General features: G+C 44.5%; 1 protein-coding gene and 1 long non-coding RNA gene across 8 annotated transcripts in view; one reads left to right on the top strand and one right to left on the bottom strand.

Annotated features, from left to right (window-relative positions):
* LOC128350367 (uncharacterized) overlaps positions 1 to 7,517 on the top strand; it is a 32,225-nt gene extending 24,708 nt beyond the window's left edge. Inside the window, exon 4 of the long non-coding RNA XR_008319292.1 lies at positions 6,753 to 7,517. This is a non-coding gene — a long non-coding RNA (uncharacterized LOC128350367). The remainder of the gene's footprint in view (positions 1 to 6,752) is intronic.
* The window catches only part of MYPN (myopalladin), a 123,435-nt gene that overhangs the window by 36,763 nt on the left and 63,326 nt on the right, over positions 1 to 23,346 (bottom strand). For 5 of the 7 annotated variants that reach the window (XM_053308578.1, XM_053308577.1, XM_053308576.1 and 2 more), the window contains 7 exons: positions 16,147 to 16,322; positions 14,051 to 14,102; positions 9,842 to 9,986; positions 6,573 to 6,644; positions 5,938 to 6,079; positions 4,385 to 4,408; positions 507 to 623 (listed from right to left, as the gene is read on the bottom strand). In XM_053308578.1, coding sequence (XP_053164553.1) covers positions 507 to 623; positions 4,385 to 4,408; positions 5,938 to 6,079; positions 6,573 to 6,644; positions 9,842 to 9,986; positions 14,051 to 14,102; positions 16,147 to 16,322 — 728 coding nt within the window. Of the gene's footprint in view, positions 1 to 506; positions 624 to 4,384; positions 4,409 to 5,937; positions 6,080 to 6,572; positions 6,645 to 9,841; positions 9,987 to 14,050; positions 14,103 to 16,146; positions 16,323 to 19,341; positions 19,460 to 20,137; positions 20,167 to 23,346 lie in introns of those variants that run through there. The other 2 variants (XM_053308580.1, XM_053308582.1) reach the window with 2 other exon arrangements.

Here is a 23,346-nt window from a genome sequence, read left to right as displayed (position 1 = left end):
AACAGCATCCATGCAGGGGTGCAGCACTACTTCAATTGGAAACAACTGAAGTAGTGCTTTGCAACTGTGTGAATGCTGTTTTAAGTCATTGTGCAACCAGCCTATTGCACGACACCATTGGGGCTGCCTGTCACGTTGCACAGCAGCCTGGCAGATCCCTAAGACCAGTATGCTTCTATGTATAATGTCAGTCAATGTTTCCCTTTATTTATTTTTTGTTTGGTCAATGCCACCCTTGTCCCATTTTAACAAAAACATTTTTGTAAATTCATCAACAATTTTTGAATTGTATTTGTTACAATGCTGGTCTTAACCAAACTGGTGTCTTTGGGTCAAAACATTCAGCCAAAATGCTGCAAAATTTGGCCTGAAATCTTCTATTAAAAATATTTGAGCTATTCTCACTGGGATCATTGCATCTGAGAAATGATTGTCTGAAATACAGATCACATGCTGATACATCCAAGATTACTATGAAGAGGCTATTAAAACTGCCAGTCTCTTACCCTTTACAGTTAGACGAGCTGTACTGGAGACTGTCCCGTATTTATTACTTGCGGTACATGTAAAGCTCCCAGAATCTTCAGAAAACACCTCAGCAATAACTAATGTGCAAATCTCCTCTGAAAGTCACAAAAATAATATATTTTATTTTAAATCAGTTCTGAATTAAACCTTCAATGAAACATGCTGCACAGAGTAAAGTCTCCAGACAAACTGGAGCTTCTGGAGAGTGTCTGCTCTGTTTGCAGTATAGGGCTGTTTTTAAATTCTACACAGATGCCAATGACAGTGCTAGTGGCAGGCACCCTGCACCCACCTACCTTTACTGCCCACCCGACTGCTACCAGCCAACCCACCCCTACCCTGTCTGGCTTCGGAGACATCCGCAGCAGCACACCACGGCCTCCACTTCTATTCCTCTTCCCACCCACTGATCCCACCCTGCCTTTTCAAAAGGCAGAGGGCAGCAAGCAGAGTGACTGCGTGATTCTTGCCTCGTGCTTCCTGCCACTCTATTCCCTACCCACTGCCTTTTCAAAAGGCCAAGTGGAATGGTGAGAAACCTGACTAGGAGTAGTAGCAGCAACAGTGGCTGCTGTCACCACCACTGCCACCACCATCACTCGGTGAGGGCAGCTGCAGGGAGATCAAATGGGGGAGGTGGATGGGGGTGAGATTTGGCATGTGGACAAATCTCTGTGCACCATGGGACTGGGGGTGGGGGTTCACCACAGCACCTCAGGTGCCAGGGGGCCTTGGGCTGGGCCTGTCTGGAGAAACCTTTTCCAGGCAGCACTAGCTGATGAGAGTCTAGGTCGGTGAACCAATGAAATGTGGCAAGTGCATTATGAATGTGAGAATCACACGCATCATGCATACACTAATTACATCATGGCTGCGTGTGTTACATGTGAATAACTAGATGTGCATAAATGTCAACAAAACTGTACTAATTTACAACATAATGTGTGAACAGAGCTAGCCACCATGCTCTGCCACCTGAGATTGACAAGCTACCTCTGTCAATCTGCCACCTCACCACACCTCATTAGTGGGCTGGCCCTTTTTTCACAGTTGATATGCAGAAGTCGGTGATTATTAATTATGTCAAGGGCAAGGCAGAAATGGTGGATTTTTAGCCCCTGCCCTCTCTCCCTCCCCCTATAGTTTGTGATGTTGTCATCCACCCCGTTCAAGATAGCAGACACATGAACATTTGAGGCGTAACTGGGCTAATGAACCACCTAACTGATCTGAACCAAATTTGCTATAGGTATAGGGACACATATACATGCTGGAGGGGTAGTAGACATGTAGTCAATTGTGGTGATTTTTTAAAATCCACAGAATTGTAGAGTAGAATGATCGTCCCCTTCGGATTCAATTCCGAGTTTATTATGCTGAGCCTATTATGAGTCAAGGTGAGATGGCCATTTCAGGAGGCTGATTTTCAGCACTATTAAAAGTAACAGAGTGGGACAAAGTGGGCCCACAAGGCATAATCGACTAGGATTTGGGACTGGAAAAGTCCCCTTCAGATTAACCATGGTCTTGCACAATCTCAAGCATCACAATGAGGCTTATACAGGACAGCTTCCCAGGAATTGTGCTCCAAGTTAATTGTGAGCAGGGAGGAGAGAAGGGGTTTTCATTTGGATTTTTTTAAAACTTCGGGCACTTTGGACTGGTGATGATGTTCTAAGGGAGAGATTTCAAGTATGGGATTCATTAAAGATGGGGAAATGGCCCTTTCCTGGGTTTGCCTGTGTTGGTGTTTCTATAAAGGTAAGGTGTGCTGTCAAGCCAATTTCGACTCCCGGTGCCCACAGAGCCCTGTGGTTTTCTTTGGTAGAATACAGAAGGGGTTTACCATTGCCTCCTCCCACGCAGTATGAGATGATGCCTTTCAGCATATTCGTATATTGCTGCTGCCCGACATAGTACTAGCAGGGATTCGAACCAGCAACCTCCTGCTTGTTAGTCAAGCATTTTCCTGCTGTGCCACTTTAAGGTGACACTGGTGCTTCTATACATCAATGTAAATGCAAATACATTCTCTAGCTGCATCTGTAAGTAGTGCAGTACCCATTTTCCTCATTGCTTTCTGTGTACTAGCCACTGGTCTGCACTTGTAATTGAAGCATATACGCCAAATGTATCTATTGGCTGGTAGAACAGCAATTTGTTTATGTTTGTTTGTTTCTATTTGTCTATGTAAACCACTTTGGGGGCTTTGGTTGAAAAGCATATATAAATATCTGTCATATTTGTATTATCACCAAGGTGACCTGTGCCATATATGCAGGAAAGGCAATACTGAAATCTGCTAAAAAAACAAACAAACCCCTAACTGAACTGAGTAAGTAAATAAATACATACATACCATACATACATACATACATACATACATACATACAATCTCCTCTGCTTTGGTGCCTCATCTAACAATTTTTTAATATTGCTCTTTAAAACTTGGAAAATTCCAGACTTAGGGGAACTAGGTTTGCTTGACACACAGACTATATTATTTTTTTGTAGTAGCAATGTGTAAAAATATGTGGGCGCAAGCCAGTATACAATTAAACAAGCTTGAATCCCAGGGATTTAAACCTGCTCAGCTGCTCTGGGTAGCAACTAATATGCTTCAGATGGAAAGGAAAATCTACACCTTGAGGCTCACATTCTTTGGCAGGTGGCTTGCCATCTGCCAGCACCCACAGCAGTAGCTTGTTCATGTTGCTTGTATAATATGAGAAGCTCTCTTACCTAAAGTACAAAGAAGTGTGCTGCATTATTAATCACATGTTGGAGGGTACATAGAATACTCATCAGTGAATTCTAGAGGAACAGGTCACTAGAACATCGCACTATATGGGGTCCTTGTGCCCTTTAATCCAGCACTGTCTACAGATAGTATGCCCTGGTTCTGTTGGCACTGAAAAATCTAGTAACAGTCGGGATTCACCTCTCAGAGGTAGAATGCTCTAATGTGGCATTCTCAGATGTCAGAGGTGGAATGCTTGAAGTGGTACTCTCGTATTTCATGAGTGGTGGTGGGGAGATGCGGGGAGCTGAGGGTTAAGAGAGAATAAATCGCATGGCCTGAGTTGTGACACAATACTCTCCAAGTGGCAAATTGGATAAAAATAGCACACCAGATGAGATAGGGTTGTACATTTGGCCCAAAAGGAAAGAAGGGATTTAATACTGCCTATTTCATTCACATGTAGCCTGGGTAAAGAATAATCCTCAGGTCTGAAATCGGGATAATCTAACACTCAGAAGAGAACAAAGGCTTTCATTTTCTTCCCAGAATGCAAGTATTCAAATAGCAGAATTTCCAAGTTGTTGTTTTTGAAGACTAATTTTTATAGACTATTTCACTATAAACAATGTTTCTGTAATAAATTCCCCATTTACACATATACGGGCTTGTGCAAGAGGTTGTGCAAAAAGTTGAGCTGGTACAAGATCTAGTCTGGAACAGAAGTGAACTGCTTTGTGCAACGACGGTGCACTACATCCTTATGCTAGTGCCATAGCATTTATGCTAACCCAAAGCTAGTCTGGATGCTACTCATTGCATCAAGAGGTGTGTACATGTAATTAGACAGACTAATTTTATGATGTGGAAAATATGAATGGCTCTCTAACAGCCTCCCTGGTTTTTGTTTTTTGTTTTAAAGCAATCCGTTTTGTATTGTGCAAGGGCAGAACACTAGCCATGACCATTTCTGTGCACACTGATATCTTTCTGGGTATGCAATGGGCACTCTGGATTGTAGTCATAATTTCTCTCTCTGTTTGTATCACCATGGTAATCTTGTGAGATGGAAACAACTGAACATTCATCCTTATTTTGATGAAGAAGTATACCTACCTGGCTCAGCCATAGAGCGAGGTTCTAAAGGAAAGAAAGAGAAACACGACTCAATTCAAAATATATCTCAGTCCACACAATGTTTTCCCCAAGTCCAATCAAGAAATCATACATTTGGACTGGTTCATCAGAAACATTTCCCGGTACAGAGCAGCCATAGCTCCTCTGTGACTGCACACAGCAGTACCCATGATCAGAGGTGAGGTAAAGTGTGCCGTCGAGTCAATTTTGACTCCCGGTGCCCACAGAGCCCTGTGGTTTTCTTTGGTAGAATACAGGAGGGGTTTACCATTGCCTCCTCCCATGCAGTATGAGATGATGCTTTTCAGCATCTTCCTATATCGCTGCTGCCCAATATAGTCTCCAGCGGGGATTTGAACCGGCAACCTTCTGCCTGTTAGTCAAGCATTTCTCTGCTGCACCATTTAAGGTGGCTTATGATCAGAGGTTCACCTAGGTGTACCTAGGTAATTTTGGAGCCAGGACCTAAAAGCCTTTGGAGCTCCCACTCCCCTGCAAGTTAAGCATCATTTTGTAACACGTAGGTTCTTGAGGGCACAAACCACACCACCCAGGACTGATTAAAGAGGATTTGGGGGGCCCAAGGTGGTATGGAGGCCCTGGACTTTGGCCTCGATGTCCAGGGGTGAGAGGGCCTCTGCCTGTGATCAGAGTGTTTTTAAGAGCTGTGTCTTCATTTTGGAATAAAAAGATGAACCTCAAAACTGGTGTTTTACTATTTACAGTTGAGAGATTCAATCTTGAACAAACACATTCAAATACCTGGTCTTTGTACTGGCTGCTGCAGTTCTTCTGCAGAATGTGAGTACAGTATCAATATTAATGCTAACCCTTTTATTTCTTTGTCAAAATGAGCAGAAGACTATGGATGCAGCACAGAGTTGTAGATACAGTATTCTGTACACTTATTTGGGCATCGTCTTTCACACTGGAATGTGCATGCATAGTCTCATGCATGTGATACCTGGTTTCTGGACTGAGTCTCATGCATCCAGCAACCCACCCAACCCTCCCATGTGGTGGTCTTTCACAGGCTGTTATATACATGGTCCAGCTCCTCAGCTTATTTTATCCTAGTTCTCTTAGCTTTAGCCACTGACACCTGAAATACTAATACTAATAATACTGGCCTACCTTGGAGGATTGTTCAATACTTATATATTACTGAGGAAATGTACGATAAAGTGCTCTGAATACTTTGAATAGACTATTAAAATAGGTGTATCCAAAGGTTTCCTTCCTCCAATGCTTAGTTAGTAATTGCAAATCCAGATTAGTTAGTAAAGACTAAGCACCACTTAAAACAATGACAGAAGTTAGTCATGACTAACTTAAGTCCCATTAATTTCAGTGGGACTTGTTAATTATTGCTTTCTGGACTATAGAGAATACTGTAGAACTGTGAATATTCTTTCTTTTCTTTCTTTTCATTTCTTTTCATGGTTTGAATGTATTTACATTAGGCATGCAGCAAAAATTGTAACACAATGGAGCTTTTTCAGATAAATGTTTGTAACAGACATAAAGCATACTTTTCTGTAGTATTCGGAAATCTGGTGAATCTTCTATCAATGTTCCTTCTCTGTACCACTCAACTTTTGGAGAAGGTGCTCCTTTCACTCGGCATTCGAACACAACCAGCTGCCCCTCAGAGGCTGATATATCCTGTAGCATCTAAAGCAAAGACAGACCATTATGCTGGTTTTTAAAAATGCTTTTAGAATGAGCTTGCAAAGAATTGTCAGTATTATAACAAGAAGATGCCTTTTGTGATACAGTGGCTAGAGTGTCAGACTAGGACTTGGGATGCCCACATCCAAATCCCCACTAAACTATGAAAATCACTGGGTAATCTTGGGCCTATCATTTTCTTTCAGCCTAACCTATTTTATAAGGTAGGTTATGTCATGAGAATAAAGTGTGTGTGGGCTGGGGGAGTCCATGTATGTTGCCCTGAATTCCTTAGAGGAGAGGGATAGAAATGTAATAATAAATTAATTTTAAAAACTTTAGACGAGCCAAGTGACCCTAGAAATCAAGCTTGATGGTACATTCTCTGATCCTCAGAAATATGTTTTATGAGTGGACAACAAGCTTAGAGATTGTCAGGATCCTACCATAACATGTATTTCCTTTTAATTTTGAAAAGGGAAAAAACACAGTTTACCTTAGTAAACACTGGAGCAGCTATTATGGGTCTCCCATCCAGTCCTTGCAAATAGTTAGTGGGGCTTTGACTCTGGAAATTAAAAACCAAAAATTAATTTAAGATATGCAGTAGGTATTGACAGGCAGTACATAAGGAAAACATAGCGCTGACTCTGATGCAACATTTGTATTTCAACAGAACAAGATCCACAGAGAAGTCCCTTGAGAAAAACATCATACTGGAAAGTAAAATCCGTGCAGCCTCAGGATCAGGAGGAGGCTTGATTCTTGCTCATGTGAACTGCATAGACATTCTCCTGAGGATGTTACAACAGAATCAAACTATGTTACCCTTTAAACAAAATCTCTAGAGAAGCTGTTAGTGGTTCTGATATGGAATGGAACCTGTATCTTTTCATCCATGGAACAGGTGGAGATAGTGGAGTGGGGGGGGGGGGCAGAGTCTGGAGAAACACAATTGGAGAAAAGGATTAAACCCTTTCTCCCCCAGTGCCATAGCCACAGTCCAAATCAGGGGCTCAATTTACCATGTGGCAGTTTCTTGCACAGAGCAGGGGGTTGGATTAGAAGACCATCAGCAGTTCCTTCCAGCTCTAACATCCTATGATTTTTGCTTTTAAAAAATTGCAGGAGATCCAGTCATGGATCTCTTGCCATCTCATCTAATCCGACCTTTATTTAATTCAACATTAGTATATAGAAGATTTAGTGAAACTCATTTGGAAATAATGGTTGGGCTGACATCCTGACTATATTTATCAGAGGAAGTCCTACTGAAATTTAGTAGTTCTTTAGAGTAATTCCTGAGTAGTACTTATTGAGTAATGGATCAGGATGTTGCCAATATTTTGTCTAGAAGAAATCAGACAGTGAAGATTTTCACCCATTACTTCTTATCTTTTGTGCTGGTCGTCGACCGAAATAAAGATTTGATTTGATTTGACTTCTTCTCTTTCCTTGTAGATATGTCATTTCCCCAGCTCTTTAGAAAAAAATTATTTAAGGCCACAGATAAATTGGATCTGCGATGGAGGCTTTGTACACTCATTTAACTTTCTAAAGGCAGATTCCTTCCAGGTGACCATTCCAATTTAAGATGTTTCAGGGCTGCTAGTTCTTAGAAATCTTTGTGCACAACTTTTGCATGTATTATTTTTACTTTAAAACCATCTCCAATGCCATACTCTATGGATTACTATATTCAGCACGACTATGGGACACAGCACTTTTTGCCCCAGAAGCAGGGATGACTCCAAGGGGTAGCAGGCACTCCCCACCGCCAAATTTCCCACTCCCCTTTTCACTGCATTGTCACCCACCAGTCTGGAACTTTTTGACTGCATTGTCTTACACGTTAAAGGTGTTAGACAATGCAGTCATATTCTGTTTATTTCTTCATATCTATGTAAACCGCTTTTGGGAACTTTGGTTGAAAAGTGGCATATAAATATTCATCATATTTGTATTCGTATATTGGCGGGTACTAACTTTAAAAGGCCTTCATTATTTAAAGAAGCTTCACTCACTCACTCACTCACTCACTCACTCACTCACTCCTCTACCCCAGAACATGTAGCAGAATTCAGTAGAGCCAGGTCGATAGCAGAGTCCCCCAGTGTCCCAGGAGCCAGGTCCATCCCTTAGCAACTTTTCTGGCCAGGAACTGGGCTGAATGAGACCATGAGGAGATTCTCACGATCAGCAAAAAGCGGGCTAAGGGCTTTTAGCCAGCTTTTTGCCAATCGTCTGCTGCCACGGCAGCTGCATGGCTCCTGGCAGCAAACCTCCCAAAGTATCCCTCCCCTTAGCTTGGGTTAACGGAGCAAGCACTCCGTTAACCTTGTCTTTCTGATCATGTATTGCTGTGCCGTGGCTCCGTGCCACAGCAACACATGAGGAGACCCCCGCCAGGAGACAAGCCTCCCAGCCCTGGGGGTCTCTCCAGGATGGCCCGCGCGCATCCTGGAACTTCTGGAGGCCACACGACCCCTGATCCTCGCGGCTTCCGCTGGCTGCCGTGACGGAGCCGGCAGCCATGTGGGTGGCTGATCCGGCTGCCCAGGGCTGTAGCCTTGATCATCTGCGGGGAGAGTGGGCTAAGTCCGCTTTCCCTGCAGAACTCCCTCCGGCGGTTCTGATTGTGAGATTTGCCTCCATGTGAGCAACGGGGTGCAGGGTCATCTCCCCTGCAGATTTCAGCTGGCTTGGTACTGACCTCTCTCCCCACCCCAGTGTTTCCTGCCACGTGGTCTTGGACAGGAAGAAAAACTAGCCTGGAGAGCAGACAAGAAGGGCTAGCCTAATCAAAAAAGGCAGTATTTTCTAAGAGAAATCTGTTCCATGTTCTGAATAAATCTGAAAATGTCAAGCAAACCTCATTAATAAGCTAAATAAACTAATAAAATTAATTATGTAATAAGTAATTAATTACCTCTATAAGTATTTAATGCATAGCAAAATCCTCACTCCTCTAAAAATGTTATTTCCCACCCATTTGCCCTCCCTCCAACTAGTTGCTCTGAAGTCTCCCCTGTCCAGAAGTATTTTCAGCACACAGTGCTCTTTATGGCAGTAGTTTTCAAACTTTTCAGATCTGGCACCCATTTTTAACTCAGTCTGCAACAGGGGCCCCACTTTTAGTTATTTACCACATAAATCAATCTTTCAGGAGCCTTCAGCAAGTCTTGAACAGGTGGCCTAAGGGACGTAAGAACAGCCCTGCTGGATCAGGCCCAAGTCCTATCTAGTCCAGCATCCTGTTTCACACAGTGGCCCACCAGATGCCCCTGGGAAGCCCACAGGCAAGAGCTCAGGGCATGCCCTCTCTCCTGCTGTTGCTCCCCTGCAACTGGTATTTAGAGGCATCTTACCTCTTTGAGCTGGAGGTGGCCTATAGCCACCTAGCTGCAAACCACCTAGCTCTGAGACTGGACAGGGAAGCTTCCAAACACTAATAGGTCATAGCAATTACAGCACATTTCTTGTTGATTACTGCTATTGTTCAGTACCAACACCTTCTTCCACCTCTGCCTTTGCTTTGCTTCTCCATCAGTTGCACCTCTCTCTCTCTCTCTCTCTCTCTCTCTCTCTCTCTCTCTCTCTCTCTCTCTCTCTCTCTCTCTCACACACACACACACACACACACACACATTCTCCCAAACAGTGACAAAAAGATAAGTGTATTGGTGCCACAATTGAAGACCAGTGTCTTATGATAATATGGAAACAAACTCAAGTTTAGGAGTTCCTTTTCTCTGGATGACATACCATATTCATCTCTCTTACATGGTGGACTGGTATTGATACAGGATGTGCCATAGAAGGTTGTGGTTTAGGTGCTTCTTGTTGGGTAGTTGTGGCATAGGCAGGAGGAGGTGGCACATTTGGAGAGATCTTTGTAGGTTTTTGGAACCTGGAGAAAAATATCAGAGAAGGTATTTACAATGAGAGCAACAACACGATCTTCTTCTAGACAGTGGCCGGCATGTTGTGCAGTGAAATTGCTGTCTAAGTGCCTACAGAAGTTGGCATTTTTGTGCAGGAGCCCTCTTGAGCCAATACTTACCTGTGTGCAATCACACTTCCATGATGCTACTTACATGATTTTCAATGTAAGTAGCATTGCAGAAGTGTGATAGTGCAAGTTTAAATCTTTACACACGACTGCCAGCATTTTCTGTAGGTGCTTACAGCGGCACAGGCAACATAGAACCACCCAAAATTCACTGAGCAAAGTGTCAGCCAATAAACTTTCTTAAGTCATGAAACTTTCATACGGTAGATCAGTATTAGATCTGCCATCATATTTAGGTCTGGAAATAGATACATTGGTCTGAAAAACAGATTTGACATTTGCCAGTCCTTTGGAATCTAATATCTGTTGGGGACTGGATGGGAAGATTTTAGGAAGAGAAAAAGCAGAACGGCTTCTAATTACTCAAATCCTCTTTGGTTGTGGCTAGTTTCCACTGTGTGAAACTGATAATCTGGATCTCTGGGCCCAGCAGCAACACTGTTTGTCCTTTCAAAGCCAATGTATAGTCTGGGTTTTGCTGTGGTCAAATTGAGATTTTGCAGCATAGAATAATGCTGATCCTGAATTTTGCAAATTCATATTTATTTATTTATTTATATTAGATGTCTATACCGCCACACCCAGATGGCTCTAGGTGGTTCACAAATATAAAAATAGATTTGAAAAAGCAAACAACTCATTAAAACAACATTAAAACCAGTTTAAAATCATTTCAGTTTTCACTAAGGGCTAGGCAAAAATGACATGTTTTTAGGCCTCTTTTAATGGCTGCCAAAACTCTTAAGCCTCTAATATCCATAGGGAGCCCATTCCAGAGCCCAGGAGCAGCTACAGATAAGGCCCGATCCCAAGTCGCCCCCAGGTGAGCCAGAGACGAACCTCTCCTGGTTACCTTAAAGTACAATGGGGATCATACTGAAGAACACCCAGGTAACCTGGTCCTACGCCATTTAGGGCTTTAAAGGTAGTTCCCAGCGCTTTGTATTTTGCCCGGAAACATACTGACAGCTAGTGCTGCTGTTTTGAATAGGCGTAATATGGTCTCTCTGAGAAACCCTGGAGACCAATCTGGCTGCTGCATTTTGAACTAACTGAAGTTTCCAAACAACATACGAAGGCAGCCCCATGTAAAGCACATTGTTGTAGTCAAGCCAAGACATTACCAGTGAATGCACCACAGTTTTTAGATAATTATCTTCAAGGAATGGGTGCAGCTGTTTTATCAGCTGAAGTTGATAGGAAGCGCTCCTGGCCATAGCCCCTGAGATACCAGGGTAAGGCCTGGGTCCAGAAGCACCTTCAAGCAACTCACTTCTTTCTTTAGTGGGTGTGCAACCCTGTCCAGAACAGGAAGTTCTATCACATCCTTCAAATTATGACTCCTCACCATTTGTACCTTTCCCATGCCAGGCCATTTGTACCTCCGCCTTGTTTGGATATAGTTTCAATTTATTATCCTTCATCCACCCCATTACTACCTGAAGAAAGGCATTGAGGGGAGCTTTGCCATTTCCTGATGATGATGTCATGGAGAAATAGATATGGGTGTCATCAGCACCCTGAGCCACTTTGGAAGGGCGGTATAAAAATCGAATAAATAAATAAATAATAAATACCGATAACACCCTGCTCCAAATCCCCTGATGAACTCACCCAGTGGTTTCATGTAGATGTTAAAATTGTATCAGTAGCTGACTTACAATACACCCAGAACATATATGAGATGCAAATATCAGGTGGTATATAAATTAAATAAATAAGGACACTTCAAGATAGCATGTTTTGTCTGGGATTGCCACACTTTGTTCACTCACTCTTTATAGGGGTTCACATGTTGTCATCATCCTTCCATTGTCCACTATATTTTCTCTGTGCTTAAATACCGTAGGGACATTTATTCTCATCCTCCCCCCCTGTATGTATGGATTGGTGCTAGTGCTCCTTTTCTTTCTTTCTTTCTTTCTTTCTTTCTTTCTTTCTTTCTTTCTTTCTTTCTTTCTTTCTTTCTGGAATTCCCCCACTAAATTCAGGTAGCTATGACAAACATTTTTTCTCTTTCTCTTTTCTTTCACCTTGAAGTCTCTATCCCCCTTCCCAGTATTGCAACTTGGTAAACGTGCATAACCACCCACTGTTTCATTTCCTATGCCCTCATCCCTCAATAAAACAACTCTTCGGGTCCATTCACATGACCACGTGAGCCAGCGGTAGATGGGGGCTTGAAGGCAGGGTTCAACCTACCTTCCCCCAGATGATCACTCTGAGCCCCTGCAGCATGCAAGTCACGCACCCACACAACCAGCGCTGCTGGGAGCCAGCGTGGTGTAGTGGCTAGAGTGCTGGACTAGGACCAGGGAGACCTGGGTTCAAATCCCCATTCAGCCATGAAACTAGCTGGGTGACTCTGGGCCAGTCACTTCTCTCTCAGCCTAACCTACTTCACAGGGTTGTTGTGAGGAGAAACCTAAGTATGTAGTACACTGCTTTGGGCTCCTTGGAGGAAGAGCGGGATATAAAATTTTTTTAAAAAAACACCAACAAAACAAAACAAAACAAAACTAAACTAAACTATCCGTGCTGCTCTCGGCAATGTGGGTAAACAGAGGATGGGAATTGTTGTCTCAGCCTCTGAGAATCCCTGGGGGATTTCCTCAGGGGATGGGCACTCTAGGCACCTGTCTCTGTGTCAGCATGAGGTACAAGCAGCTAATGCTGTCATACAAACCTGGCAGCCAGGTTAAGGGGCACGTTTGCGCCCAGGGGCGTAGCTAGGGGAGAGGGGGCCCATGTTCATCCCTCTCTCGGGCGGCCCCCCAGACAATGAAGAAAATAGGGAGGGATGGAGCTGGAGGGCCCTCAGGAGCTGGGGGCCCATGTTCTTCGAACCCTTTCGTTCAATTATAGCTACGCCCCTGTTTGCGCCTTTAACCTCGGCTAACAGCTGGGCTTCACCTGGATCTTGGCGGTTGTCATGAGCAGCCAAGCCCGGGCTTGGCTACTTAAGCCTGAGCTTGGCTGCTCATGAGAACAGCCTCTTTGTTTTCAAAATCACATCTCCGTTCTCTTTCTCCCCTTCCACTGAGTCCACACCATGGCCACAATCCCACAGGACTGCACCCATTTGATGGTAATGGCTCCACTTGAGCAACGCATAGCCATGGACCGTGATAGTTGACACATGTCCACAAGCAGCACATCTGGAAGGGCCCTATAGCAAGCAGTGTGTGTGGCTGCATTACCCATTCAGAATCAAAACAAGGTTAATTAAATGAGGGAGACTTCCCCCCTCCCAGTTTTCCTGGACTAGACATGTGACTCCTGGAGAAAAAACAATGAAGCTTCCCCACCCATCTGGGTGGAGCTGGGAGATATGATCTAGTACTGAGTGAACATACAGCAGCAGGGATCAGAGTTTCTCATTTGCAAATGCAGGGTGTGTCACATTTTTGGTAAATGTGGTACTCATTTCCTTTAAATAAAGAATATTAAGGTTCATGTGGTGACAGCTGAATATTTAGCAACAAGAAAGGGAAACTTTAATACATTTATACCTAATCTATCATAATCCTGGCCTGTGAGGACATCCAGCTAGTCCAGGGGTGGTCAACCTGAGGTTCTCCAGCTGTTCTTGGACTACAGCTCCTATCATCTCCAGCTCCAATTTATTGTGATGGGATGGACGGGAGTCGTGTTATCAAAGGGAAAAGTTTTTTATTCATCCATCCATCCATTCATTCATTCATTCTCTCTCTCTCTCTCTTACACACACACACACACACACACACACACACACACACACACACACACAACTACTGCTGCTGCTGCTACTGCTGCTATTACTACTACTGTTTATATACCACTTTTATATACCTAAGCTTTATTATAAGAAGAAAACACATTAGATCAGAAGTTCTGATGACGTCCATTTACACAATACTTACTGATCCATTTCTTCTTTACTGGTGTCACTTTCAGATTCGGATGATGAAGCTCCTACGGAAAAGCAAAAGTCACTGCTCTGACACCATTTAATTTCTTTAACAACAACAAAAAAGCAGACTTCTTCATTAAGGCCTTTTCCAGATGACTCTTTCTTTGTACAATGGAAGTGCAGTTGTTATTTATTGTGGTGCTGGATCCAGACATTTGGACTCAAGGTAATGCATCTGTTGTGGGAACAGATGCATTACCTGTTGTGGGAACACTGTACTTTGCCAACATTCAAAATACAATATGGTGTTGGTAGGAAAATGCAATTTCTCCTTCAGCCACTGCTGTTTTTGCTAGTGCAAGTGTCACATGATAGATGACTGTGTAAGTGTGACAGGTGCCTTTTGGCATGAACAATAACCACTCCAACACACCAGCATCCCCATGCCATTTGGTGATGTGCTTAACAGGTTTCTCCTCAGTGTCCCTTAATATTCATGTACACTTCCCTCTTCAGGATTAAAGCATATTAGTACTGATGAAAGCATGTGGTTTCTGCATGTACTGAATGATCATCTGGATAAGCCCCAAGAGGGGCTTTCGAGACTTCCAGTTCTTTGTATAATAAATGTGCATGCATCCAACACAGAGTTGGGTGTGCTTAAACTCATGGACTTCAACCTTCATGTCTGTTGTTGGCAGCACTTTCACAGTGGGAGGATTACATTTTGTAAGGATTACAGTTGCATTATTTTGTATTTGGGATCTACATACAGACTATCACCTTTGTGTTCTGGTTAACAGCACCCAGAAGCATCCTGACCGGCCACTGTTGGCAACAGAATGCTGGACTAGAAAGGCTAAGGACTGATCCAGCAAGGCAATTATTTATGTTTCCACTTGTTTCTATTGGACAATAGGACTACCTTGCTCCTTACTACTACATGACACTGGCCTGATCATGAATCTGATCACAGTGGCAGTCATGATGATAAAGAAGCTGTGCAGCAATAAAAGTCTGCACTAGAAAATGTCTACTCACTTTTTAAAAATGAAGAATTTTTTTTAAAAAATGTACTGGAAAAGGGGAGCACTCACTTTTAGAAGGAAAGTGGATTTGAAAATATCCTTGAAATTGAAAGAAAAATATCCTTGAAATATTGATGTGCAAAGAAGTTGATAAGCAAAGAAAAGTTGATAGGCTCATATGCAAAGAAAAATTGCTTTAGTCATGGGTGGATAAGTGTGATATAGTGATGCCACAGGCACCCTCCAATAGGTGCTTGCAACAGCTGTATACTTGTAACAGTGCTGGGAGCTAGTTTCAACTTTATCCAGGTATTGCCTGAAGCACTGCAAAAATACTGCAAAGCCGTTTTGATCACAGAGGGAAAGAAAAAACAAACACATGTGCCTTTGTACATTGCCGTATATATTACTCTACAATATTGCCATCAAAATTTTGAAATACAGCTGGGAAATCATTGTACTTCTCAGGATATCACATCCCTTAAGCTGTAATTGCTATGGTTGTGCAAATGCCACAAGCATCTGCTAGATACTGTTTGTGACACAATTAGCAATTAGCAATGTAACAACCCCTTCCCTCATTCCCAAAACATGATCCTTTAGTTTCAATATTTTAAAAATTTCTTGGGAAGTTGTGAGCTTTCCTCTTTATACAACACACATAGGAATGTATATCCCACCAGATTAAAAAAACAGTTGCAAGGCATCCCCTCTTCAGCAATGTCCATGCCAATTTGTGATAGATTAGCTTTTACTGTAAACCTCTTTTTAAAAAATGCTTTGGAGGCTATCGTGTCCCATGAGTACGTAGCTCCCATGCCTATTGCATCCTCTAACACCTCAATCTCTGCAGCATGGCTCTTTTGTTATCAGGATGGAATATCATGTTAGTTTAACTGAAGAAACAAACTGAAACACCTGGACATCTCATTGAACTACTGATCATACTGTAATCTTAGACCATTGGCTTCTATTTAGATCAGCAATGCAACAAAGCTATATAAATCAAGTACACAGAACAACTTGCAACTGTTAATTTATCATGCAGTTTTTATTCCAAAGAGGCTTCCATCTTTACCTTCTACATAAATCTCTGCAGAGGTCGAGTCTGTCCCATAGATGTTGGAAGCAAAACAGGAGTACCGTCCTGTGTCTTCTTCAAAAGCTTCAACGATGATCAGTGAATGCAGCTCACCAGACTGGATGATGTGAATATCCGGTGAGTTTTCAAGCTCTTTCCCTTCGCAATACCACCTGAAAAGCAAGAGCCCCATTTGTCACCACAAGAACAACTTGACAACCAGGAGACAGACTGCAACAATAAAACTAGCTGCCCTGTTGCCCTAAACAGAAAAGGCACCTCAAACAAATAAAATGGGATCAAAGGGATGAGTAACCTGTTGTCTGTAACTGTAATGGAGCTGCATTCTGTAGATCCTGCTAGCTTATCAGAAAAGTTGAACAAAAGGATATCCACTCTATATTATTAGGAAATGTATGTGTGTGTGGTGGTGGTGGTCATGGGTAGAATAGTGCTTTCTATTTATAGTTCACATCAGTTTATTATACTTTCCTGATAGTTTATATATTTAATTCTCTTGGGACCATGCGTGCCCAGGATTTGGCGGCAGAACTCTCGCGACACACTGAGAGAGTTCGGGACTGAGGGATTGGAAATGCTGGTTGGAGGTTGGAGGAGCCCGCCCGGAGAAGGAGGCCGAAGGGGTGCCACTCCAGCAGCTGGGGCTAGCTAGTGAGGGGCAGCGAGAGGAGAAGAGGCGGCAGGCAGTTGAGCCGTGCTGCCGAGAGGAGCCCGGCTGGGCGAGTGGCGGTGGCGGCAGGCTCCTGAAAATGGCCGGGCGGAGGCTGGCGAGCAACTGGGGCTGTTGTGGCGGGCATGGGGGCTGGGGGGGGAGAGCGGTGGAGGAGGCGGCGGGCCCTGGCAAAGGAGGCGGCCAGCGGGCGAAAATGACTGGTAATAGATTGGGGTGGAAGGTTGGGGGAAGCAACAAGGAGAGACCAGCGGTGCAGATGCTGTGTGCTGGTTCAGCTAGTTGTAATTATTGGTGGCAGAGTAATAAGGATGGTTCTCAATTGCCTGCGCTGCTGCGGGCATGTAAAGCACCACCCACACTATTGTGCAAGAGCGCTCTCACAGTAACCTCTATAGTTGCTCAATAGCAGTTGCATAATCCTATGTCCATTATTTCCAATGAATGTTGCAACTGCACAATTTTAAGAATTATCACAAGAGTGCTCTTGCGCAACGCCACTGGTGGAGTTCAGGGGCGTAACTATAATAGGACAAGGGGAGACCATTGTCTCAGGGCACCCTGCCTTGAGGGAGGGCCCAGAGGGCCCTCACCCAATGCCTGCCTGAACCTCCTTGAATATTAAAAAAAAAAAAAAAAAAAAATTAGAGGAAGACAGTGATGGGGGGGGATTTTAAAATTTTGTCTCTGGGCCCACTCCAACCTTGTTACGCCCCTGGTGGAGTTTTACCCACCGGCTGCAGTAAGGGCAGCTGAGAACTGCTCATGTTACTCTGCACAGGATGTCAGCCATCATCATCATCATCATCATCATCAATAAAATGTATACAGCTTATTGGAATTCAAAATAACATATAGATGCAAATGTCTTAAAAACATAAATGATGTTTCACATCCTTGAGCAATATATAAGAACTTTCAGGGATATATTCAGAAAGATGCAAAATCCAGTTTGCATTTGTTACGAAGCTGTTCCTTGACTCTCTCTGTTCACAAGCGTAATTAACTTCAATTTACAAATCCTTAATGTAACACGTATTCTGTTCTTGTTTTGGCCACTTCTGATGTAAGATTTAGTCTCCATAGATGACCTTATGAAAGTTTGCCACAGAAACCTGCACATGAGTCATTCATATAATTTGTTCAGATTTGTTCAAAGACTATCTGGGCTTTCTGTTATAGTCAGAAACCATCATATAGAAGCAACACATTAAAGCTATTCTCATGAGCAACCTAACCCAGGCTAAGCAGCCCAGGCTGGGATCAGGGCTGATCCCAGATCTGCCGCCTCGTCTAACCCTCTTTTTACCTTGGCCTTTAGACAGAGTTAAGAGGGCGAGTACGCCTTTAACCCCAGAGCTGGGATTGTGTGTATGCTTGAGCTCCATGCAGCCCAGAGCCAGGTGGAAAGAACGCCTGGCTGAGGGAGGATCACTGCGCTCCTGGCATGGTGCATTGAGGGATTCCGGGGCACTTCCTCTTCCAGCTCCCTAACCTGCTGCTCGCCGCAGCACCACCATCCCAGCAACTCCGATCGTGTGGGGAGGCTAGCAGGAGCCTCCCTCCCCACCAGCCCTCCCCTGCCAGCATTTTTCAGTCATGTGCACAATCTCATTAAGCGGGAACTGCCCCTGATAAATGTGTTAAAATAAGGGTGGTTATACATCTCTCCCCACCCCTGGATTAGCAGGAAATCCAAAAGCAGACAAGGACGGCTCAAGGTATTGTGGAACATAAGACAAGGCACAAAATAGGGGCCACAATCCCATGAGCTGCAGCCACCCCCCCCCCACTTTTGTCATGTCTAAATTGCTTCACCTTGGTGACAGTGGGCAGCTGAGCTTTCCTACTCATCCAGGGGCGGGGAGAGATGTATAATCACCCATTTCAAAATCCATCTCTCTGGGGCAGTTCCCATTTCATGTGTTATTTTCTGTACAACTAGATCACCCCGCACAGAGCATCTGTGCAGTTGTGCACTGAGCCTGTAGCATCACCCCGCAGCACTCTCATTCGCTCCCCCCTGCAGCGCTCTCACTCGCTCTCAACCCCCCCCGCAGCGCTCTCTCTCGCTCTCCACCCCGCAGCACTCTCGCTCGCTCTCCCCTGCAGCGTTCTCGCTCACTCGCTCTCCTTCCACAACGCTCCCGCTTGCTCCCCCCCGCAGCGCTCCCGCTCGCTCTCCCCTCATTCGCTCCACCCCACTGCTCGCCTGCTCTCCCCCCCGCAGCTTGCCCGCTCTCCCCTCTGCAGTTCGCCCGCTCTCCCCCTGCAGCTCGCCCGCTCGCTTTCCCCCTGCAGCTCGCCCGCTCGCTCTCCCCCCGCAGCCCACTTGCTCTCCCCCCGAAGCTTGCTCACTCTCCCCCCACAGCTCACACGCTCGCTCTCTCCGCCGCAGCTCACTCGCTCTCTCCTCCCGCAGCTCGCTTGCTCACGCTCTCCCCCCACAACTCTTCCCATTGGGCCGGCCAGGGCCAGGCCATCCCGCTGCCACCTCCTACCTCCTCCCAGCTGGTAGGGCTTTGCCCGCCGTCTGCCCACCTCCTCGATGCCGCCATTATTTCTCTTTGCCACTGCCTCTTCTTCCTGGCTGGCGGGGCTCCCCTCATCTCAGAGATCTCCCCACCCTCACCTGAGCTGCACTCCTGCTCCTCCTCCATCCCCCTCACCCCTTCTTGGTTGTGGCTGCAGCATTGCTGCCGCCTATTGGCCAAGCTGCAGCCCCCTATCCCCAGAGACCTCCTCACCCGAGCCCCGCTCCTGCTCCTCCCTCCAGGAGCAGCAGCAGTGGTTGACCGGGCCGTTCCTCGCTGCAGCCATCACCATGGCCGCTCGTTCCCCTCAGGCAGCTGACAGTCCCGGGCCCTTCCCTTGCCTGCCTGCCTGCCTCTGACAATAGCCTCGGTAGCCCCAAACAGCAGCAGTAGTTGACTGGGCCCTTCCTTGCTGCTAGTGCTGTAATAGTCGCTCATTCCCTTCAGGCTGCTGACAAGCTCAGGCCCATCCCTCACCCTTCCTTCTGTCTCTCTTCCCCCTCCCTTGTTCTCTTTCTCTCTCCTCCACTCGCTCTTCCCCACTCTTTCTTCCCCCTCCCTTCATGTTTTTTCTCTCCCTCCCTCCCTGAGTTAACAGATTTTGTTCATCTTGTTTCCTCATTTAATTCACACAACGGCATCCTCCTTCTCCTGAAGGGACTCTTTCCTCCCTCAGGACCCATCTTTTTGCAGACCCCTGCCTGCTATCCTTGTATATAGATATATAGATTCCTCTCCTCTACAATCAAGAACATCTTCCAACCTGATCTTAACCATCACAGGCTCCTCCTCCTTATCTGCATAGGGAATCTCCACTGGCCAATCACCACAGTGCCACAGGCTCCTCCTCCCTATCTGCATATGGAATCCCCACTGCCCAATCACCATGGTGTTTCTGCTCTCACAGGCTCCTCCCTATCTGCATATGGAATCACCACTGCCCAATCAGGTGCTTCTGCTTGCAAACTCTGTCAGCCAATTGCCTCCTTTCTAAGGCATCCCCTCGCATGGCCCATCTTGGAGAATTAATAATATAGATGACTTTTGGTATGATGGCCAGGGCTGCTTTCAGAACCAATCCTTGCAAGCTTTGGAAGTGCATGAGGAGCAGAGAGGAGGGAAGGCTGCTAGAGGCCCCCTCTTTTCTCCTTGCACTTCTTGCAAGCTTCGAAAGGAGCGTGAGGAGAGGTGCTCCTTGGGGTCAGATTGACCCCAAAGAGCTGCTCTGGTGGTGAACGCAGGGGGCATCTTGCTGCACTGCTGGTGCCCTGATTATCTGTCACCACTGCCTCACTTTCCCTCACACAAAGGCTGCCCCTGAAAGCAGAACATGGCCCTCAGCACCTGCATGCACTCTTGCCAGTGCCCTTATCCTGAGGACCCACATCACAGTTGGGAAAGAGACAGTTCAGAAAGCCAACCAACTCAGCCCATTAACAGGTGATCAAGGAAATAACTTATCAGAGCAGACAATGATAACTCTCCTTTATATAAACTGTACAGTGAGGGCCAGAGAGGATGCAGCAGAAGCATCTGAGAGGCTCTGCTACTCAGCAGAACTCTGAGTCCCAGTACACACTTCATCTAGAGTCCATGCCTGGGCTATACCAAAGCTCAAAGACATGGTAAATGCAAGCAAACATGAAAGGAAATATGAAATAGAGGGAAAGACATGATATACATTGCCATTGCCATCATCCTCATATCACGTTGGTATGTGCTGAAGGTTCCGAGTTTCCTCCCTGGCATCTCCAGATAGGGCTGAGAGAGACTCCTGCCTGTAACCTTGGAGAAGCCACTGCCAATCTGTGCAGACAATACTGAGCAGTGAGCTAGATGGACCAATGGTCTGACTCAATATATGGCAGCTCCCTATGTTCCTATGCTTCCAAGAAGCATCTGGCTGGCCACTGTTGCAAAAAAAGATGTTGGAGTAGATGAACCTTTGGTCTGATCCAGCAGGGAAATTCCTGTGTTCTTAGATAAGGACCACGGTGGCTGGGGGAAATCACTGCAACTTATTTCTAATATAACACGGAGAAGAAATGAGCCCTCAGTTATTAAAAATATACTATAAACTACACAGAATATCTATTATATATTTTGAAGAATTTGTCTGAAATAAAGTCATACTTCCTGATGACCTAAAGGTCAAGTGGATTTCGACACCTGGAGCCCACAAAACCCTGTGGGTTTTCTTTGGTAGAATACAGAGGGGTTTACCATTGCCTCCTCCCGTGCAGTATGAGATGATGCCTTTCAGCATCTTCCTATATCACTGCTGCTCAATATAGTACCAGTGAGGATTCGAACTGGCAACCTTCTGCCTGTTAGTCAAGCATTTCCCTGCTGCGCCACTTAAGGTGTCCCAATGACCTACAGATAATCAAATTTTGTATACACAGTCCTGCCACTGAAATCAGCTGAATGCACTACTTTCTACACCAGAATATGCTGGGGAAAAGGTTTATCTATATCTATATCTATATCTATATCTATATCTATATCTATATCTATCTATATATCTATATCTATATCTATATCTATATCTATATCTATATCTATATCTATCTATATACCACTGATGTTCTTCTCAACATATACTTAACACATATATTTAACACAGATCAATAATTCCAAAATGACATCATATCCAAGAGAAGCAGATCTTTCTCAGATTCAAATTTACTGTGATTCAAATTTACCATATATGGTAATTATTCAATAAAATGAATGTTTGAAGCTGAAATCCTACAAATTTCGAACTGTCCTTTTACTTCCCTTTTGCAAGCACATTAATTAAAAAATCTATTATATATATTTAATTTCTTGAATGTTCCCATAAGTACAATCTATGCAAAATGCCCTTTGCCCAGTGAATGATAGGCCTCATGTAATAGTATTATATATTCGAGATATAACAGTGAGGCAAGATGGCATTTGCTACAAGCAAAATTAAAGGAAGCTTCACATGGCTTCACCACCTCCCATAGATAATTGCAGGAAAATATCTACACTTGCCTTAATTGTCATAAGAACATAAGAACATTTCTGCTCGATCAGGTGCAAGGCCTATCCAGCCCAGCATCCTGTTTCACACAGTGGCCCACCAGACACCTCTTGGAAGCCCACAGGCAAGAGGTGGATGAGGGCATGCCCTCTCCTATTGTTGCTCCCCTGCAACTGGTATTTAGAGGCTTCTTGCCTCTTAGGCTGGAGGTGACCTATGGCTCTCAGACTAGTACCCATTGATAATCCTCCATGAATTTATCTAAACCCTCCTTAAAGCTGTCCAGGCTGTTGGCTCTCACCACATCTTGTGGCAGAGAGTTCCATAGGTTAATAATGAGTTGTGTGAAAAAGTACTTCCTTTTGTCAGTCCTCAGTTTCTTGGCAATCTGTTTCATTGGATAACCCCTGGTTCTAGTGTTATGCGAGAGGGAGAAATTTTTTTATCTATCAACTTTCTCCACACCATGCATGGTTTTATAGACCTCTATCTATAAAATCTTTGTCTCTGTCTATCTATAGACCTCTGTCTCCCCTCAGTCATCTTTTTTTCTAAATTAAAAAAACCCAGGGTGTTGTAACCTTGCCTTGTAAGGAAGGTGCTCTAAGGCCCCTGATAATCTTAGTGGCCTTCTTTTTCACCTTCTCTAGTTCTATAATGTCCTTTCTGAGGTATGGTAACCAGAACCCGTACACAGTACTCCAATGTGGCCACACCATAGTTTTGTATAAGGGCATTATAATATTAGGAGTTTTGTTTTCAGCCCCCTTCCTAATGATTCCAAGCATGGCCTTTTTCACAGCATGAAAATCATACATGTCTATTTTGCTGCTGCTGGGTTTTTTGGAATGCATGGCACGCAACAGCTATCAAGCATGCAATTGTGTCAAAATAGATACTCATGCCATTTTCACACACAATGTTGCATAGAGTAATACACATTTCAGGATCCAGTGGAAGGC

Source organism: Hemicordylus capensis, chromosome 3 (assembly GCF_027244095.1).
Source record: "Hemicordylus capensis ecotype Gifberg chromosome 3, rHemCap1.1.pri, whole genome shotgun sequence".
In the NCBI taxonomy this organism is placed as follows: domain Eukaryota; kingdom Metazoa; phylum Chordata; class Lepidosauria; order Squamata; family Cordylidae; genus Hemicordylus; species Hemicordylus capensis.
The sequence above is the reverse complement of the archived record's forward strand: the minus strand, read 5'-3'. Positions and strand labels throughout refer to the sequence as shown.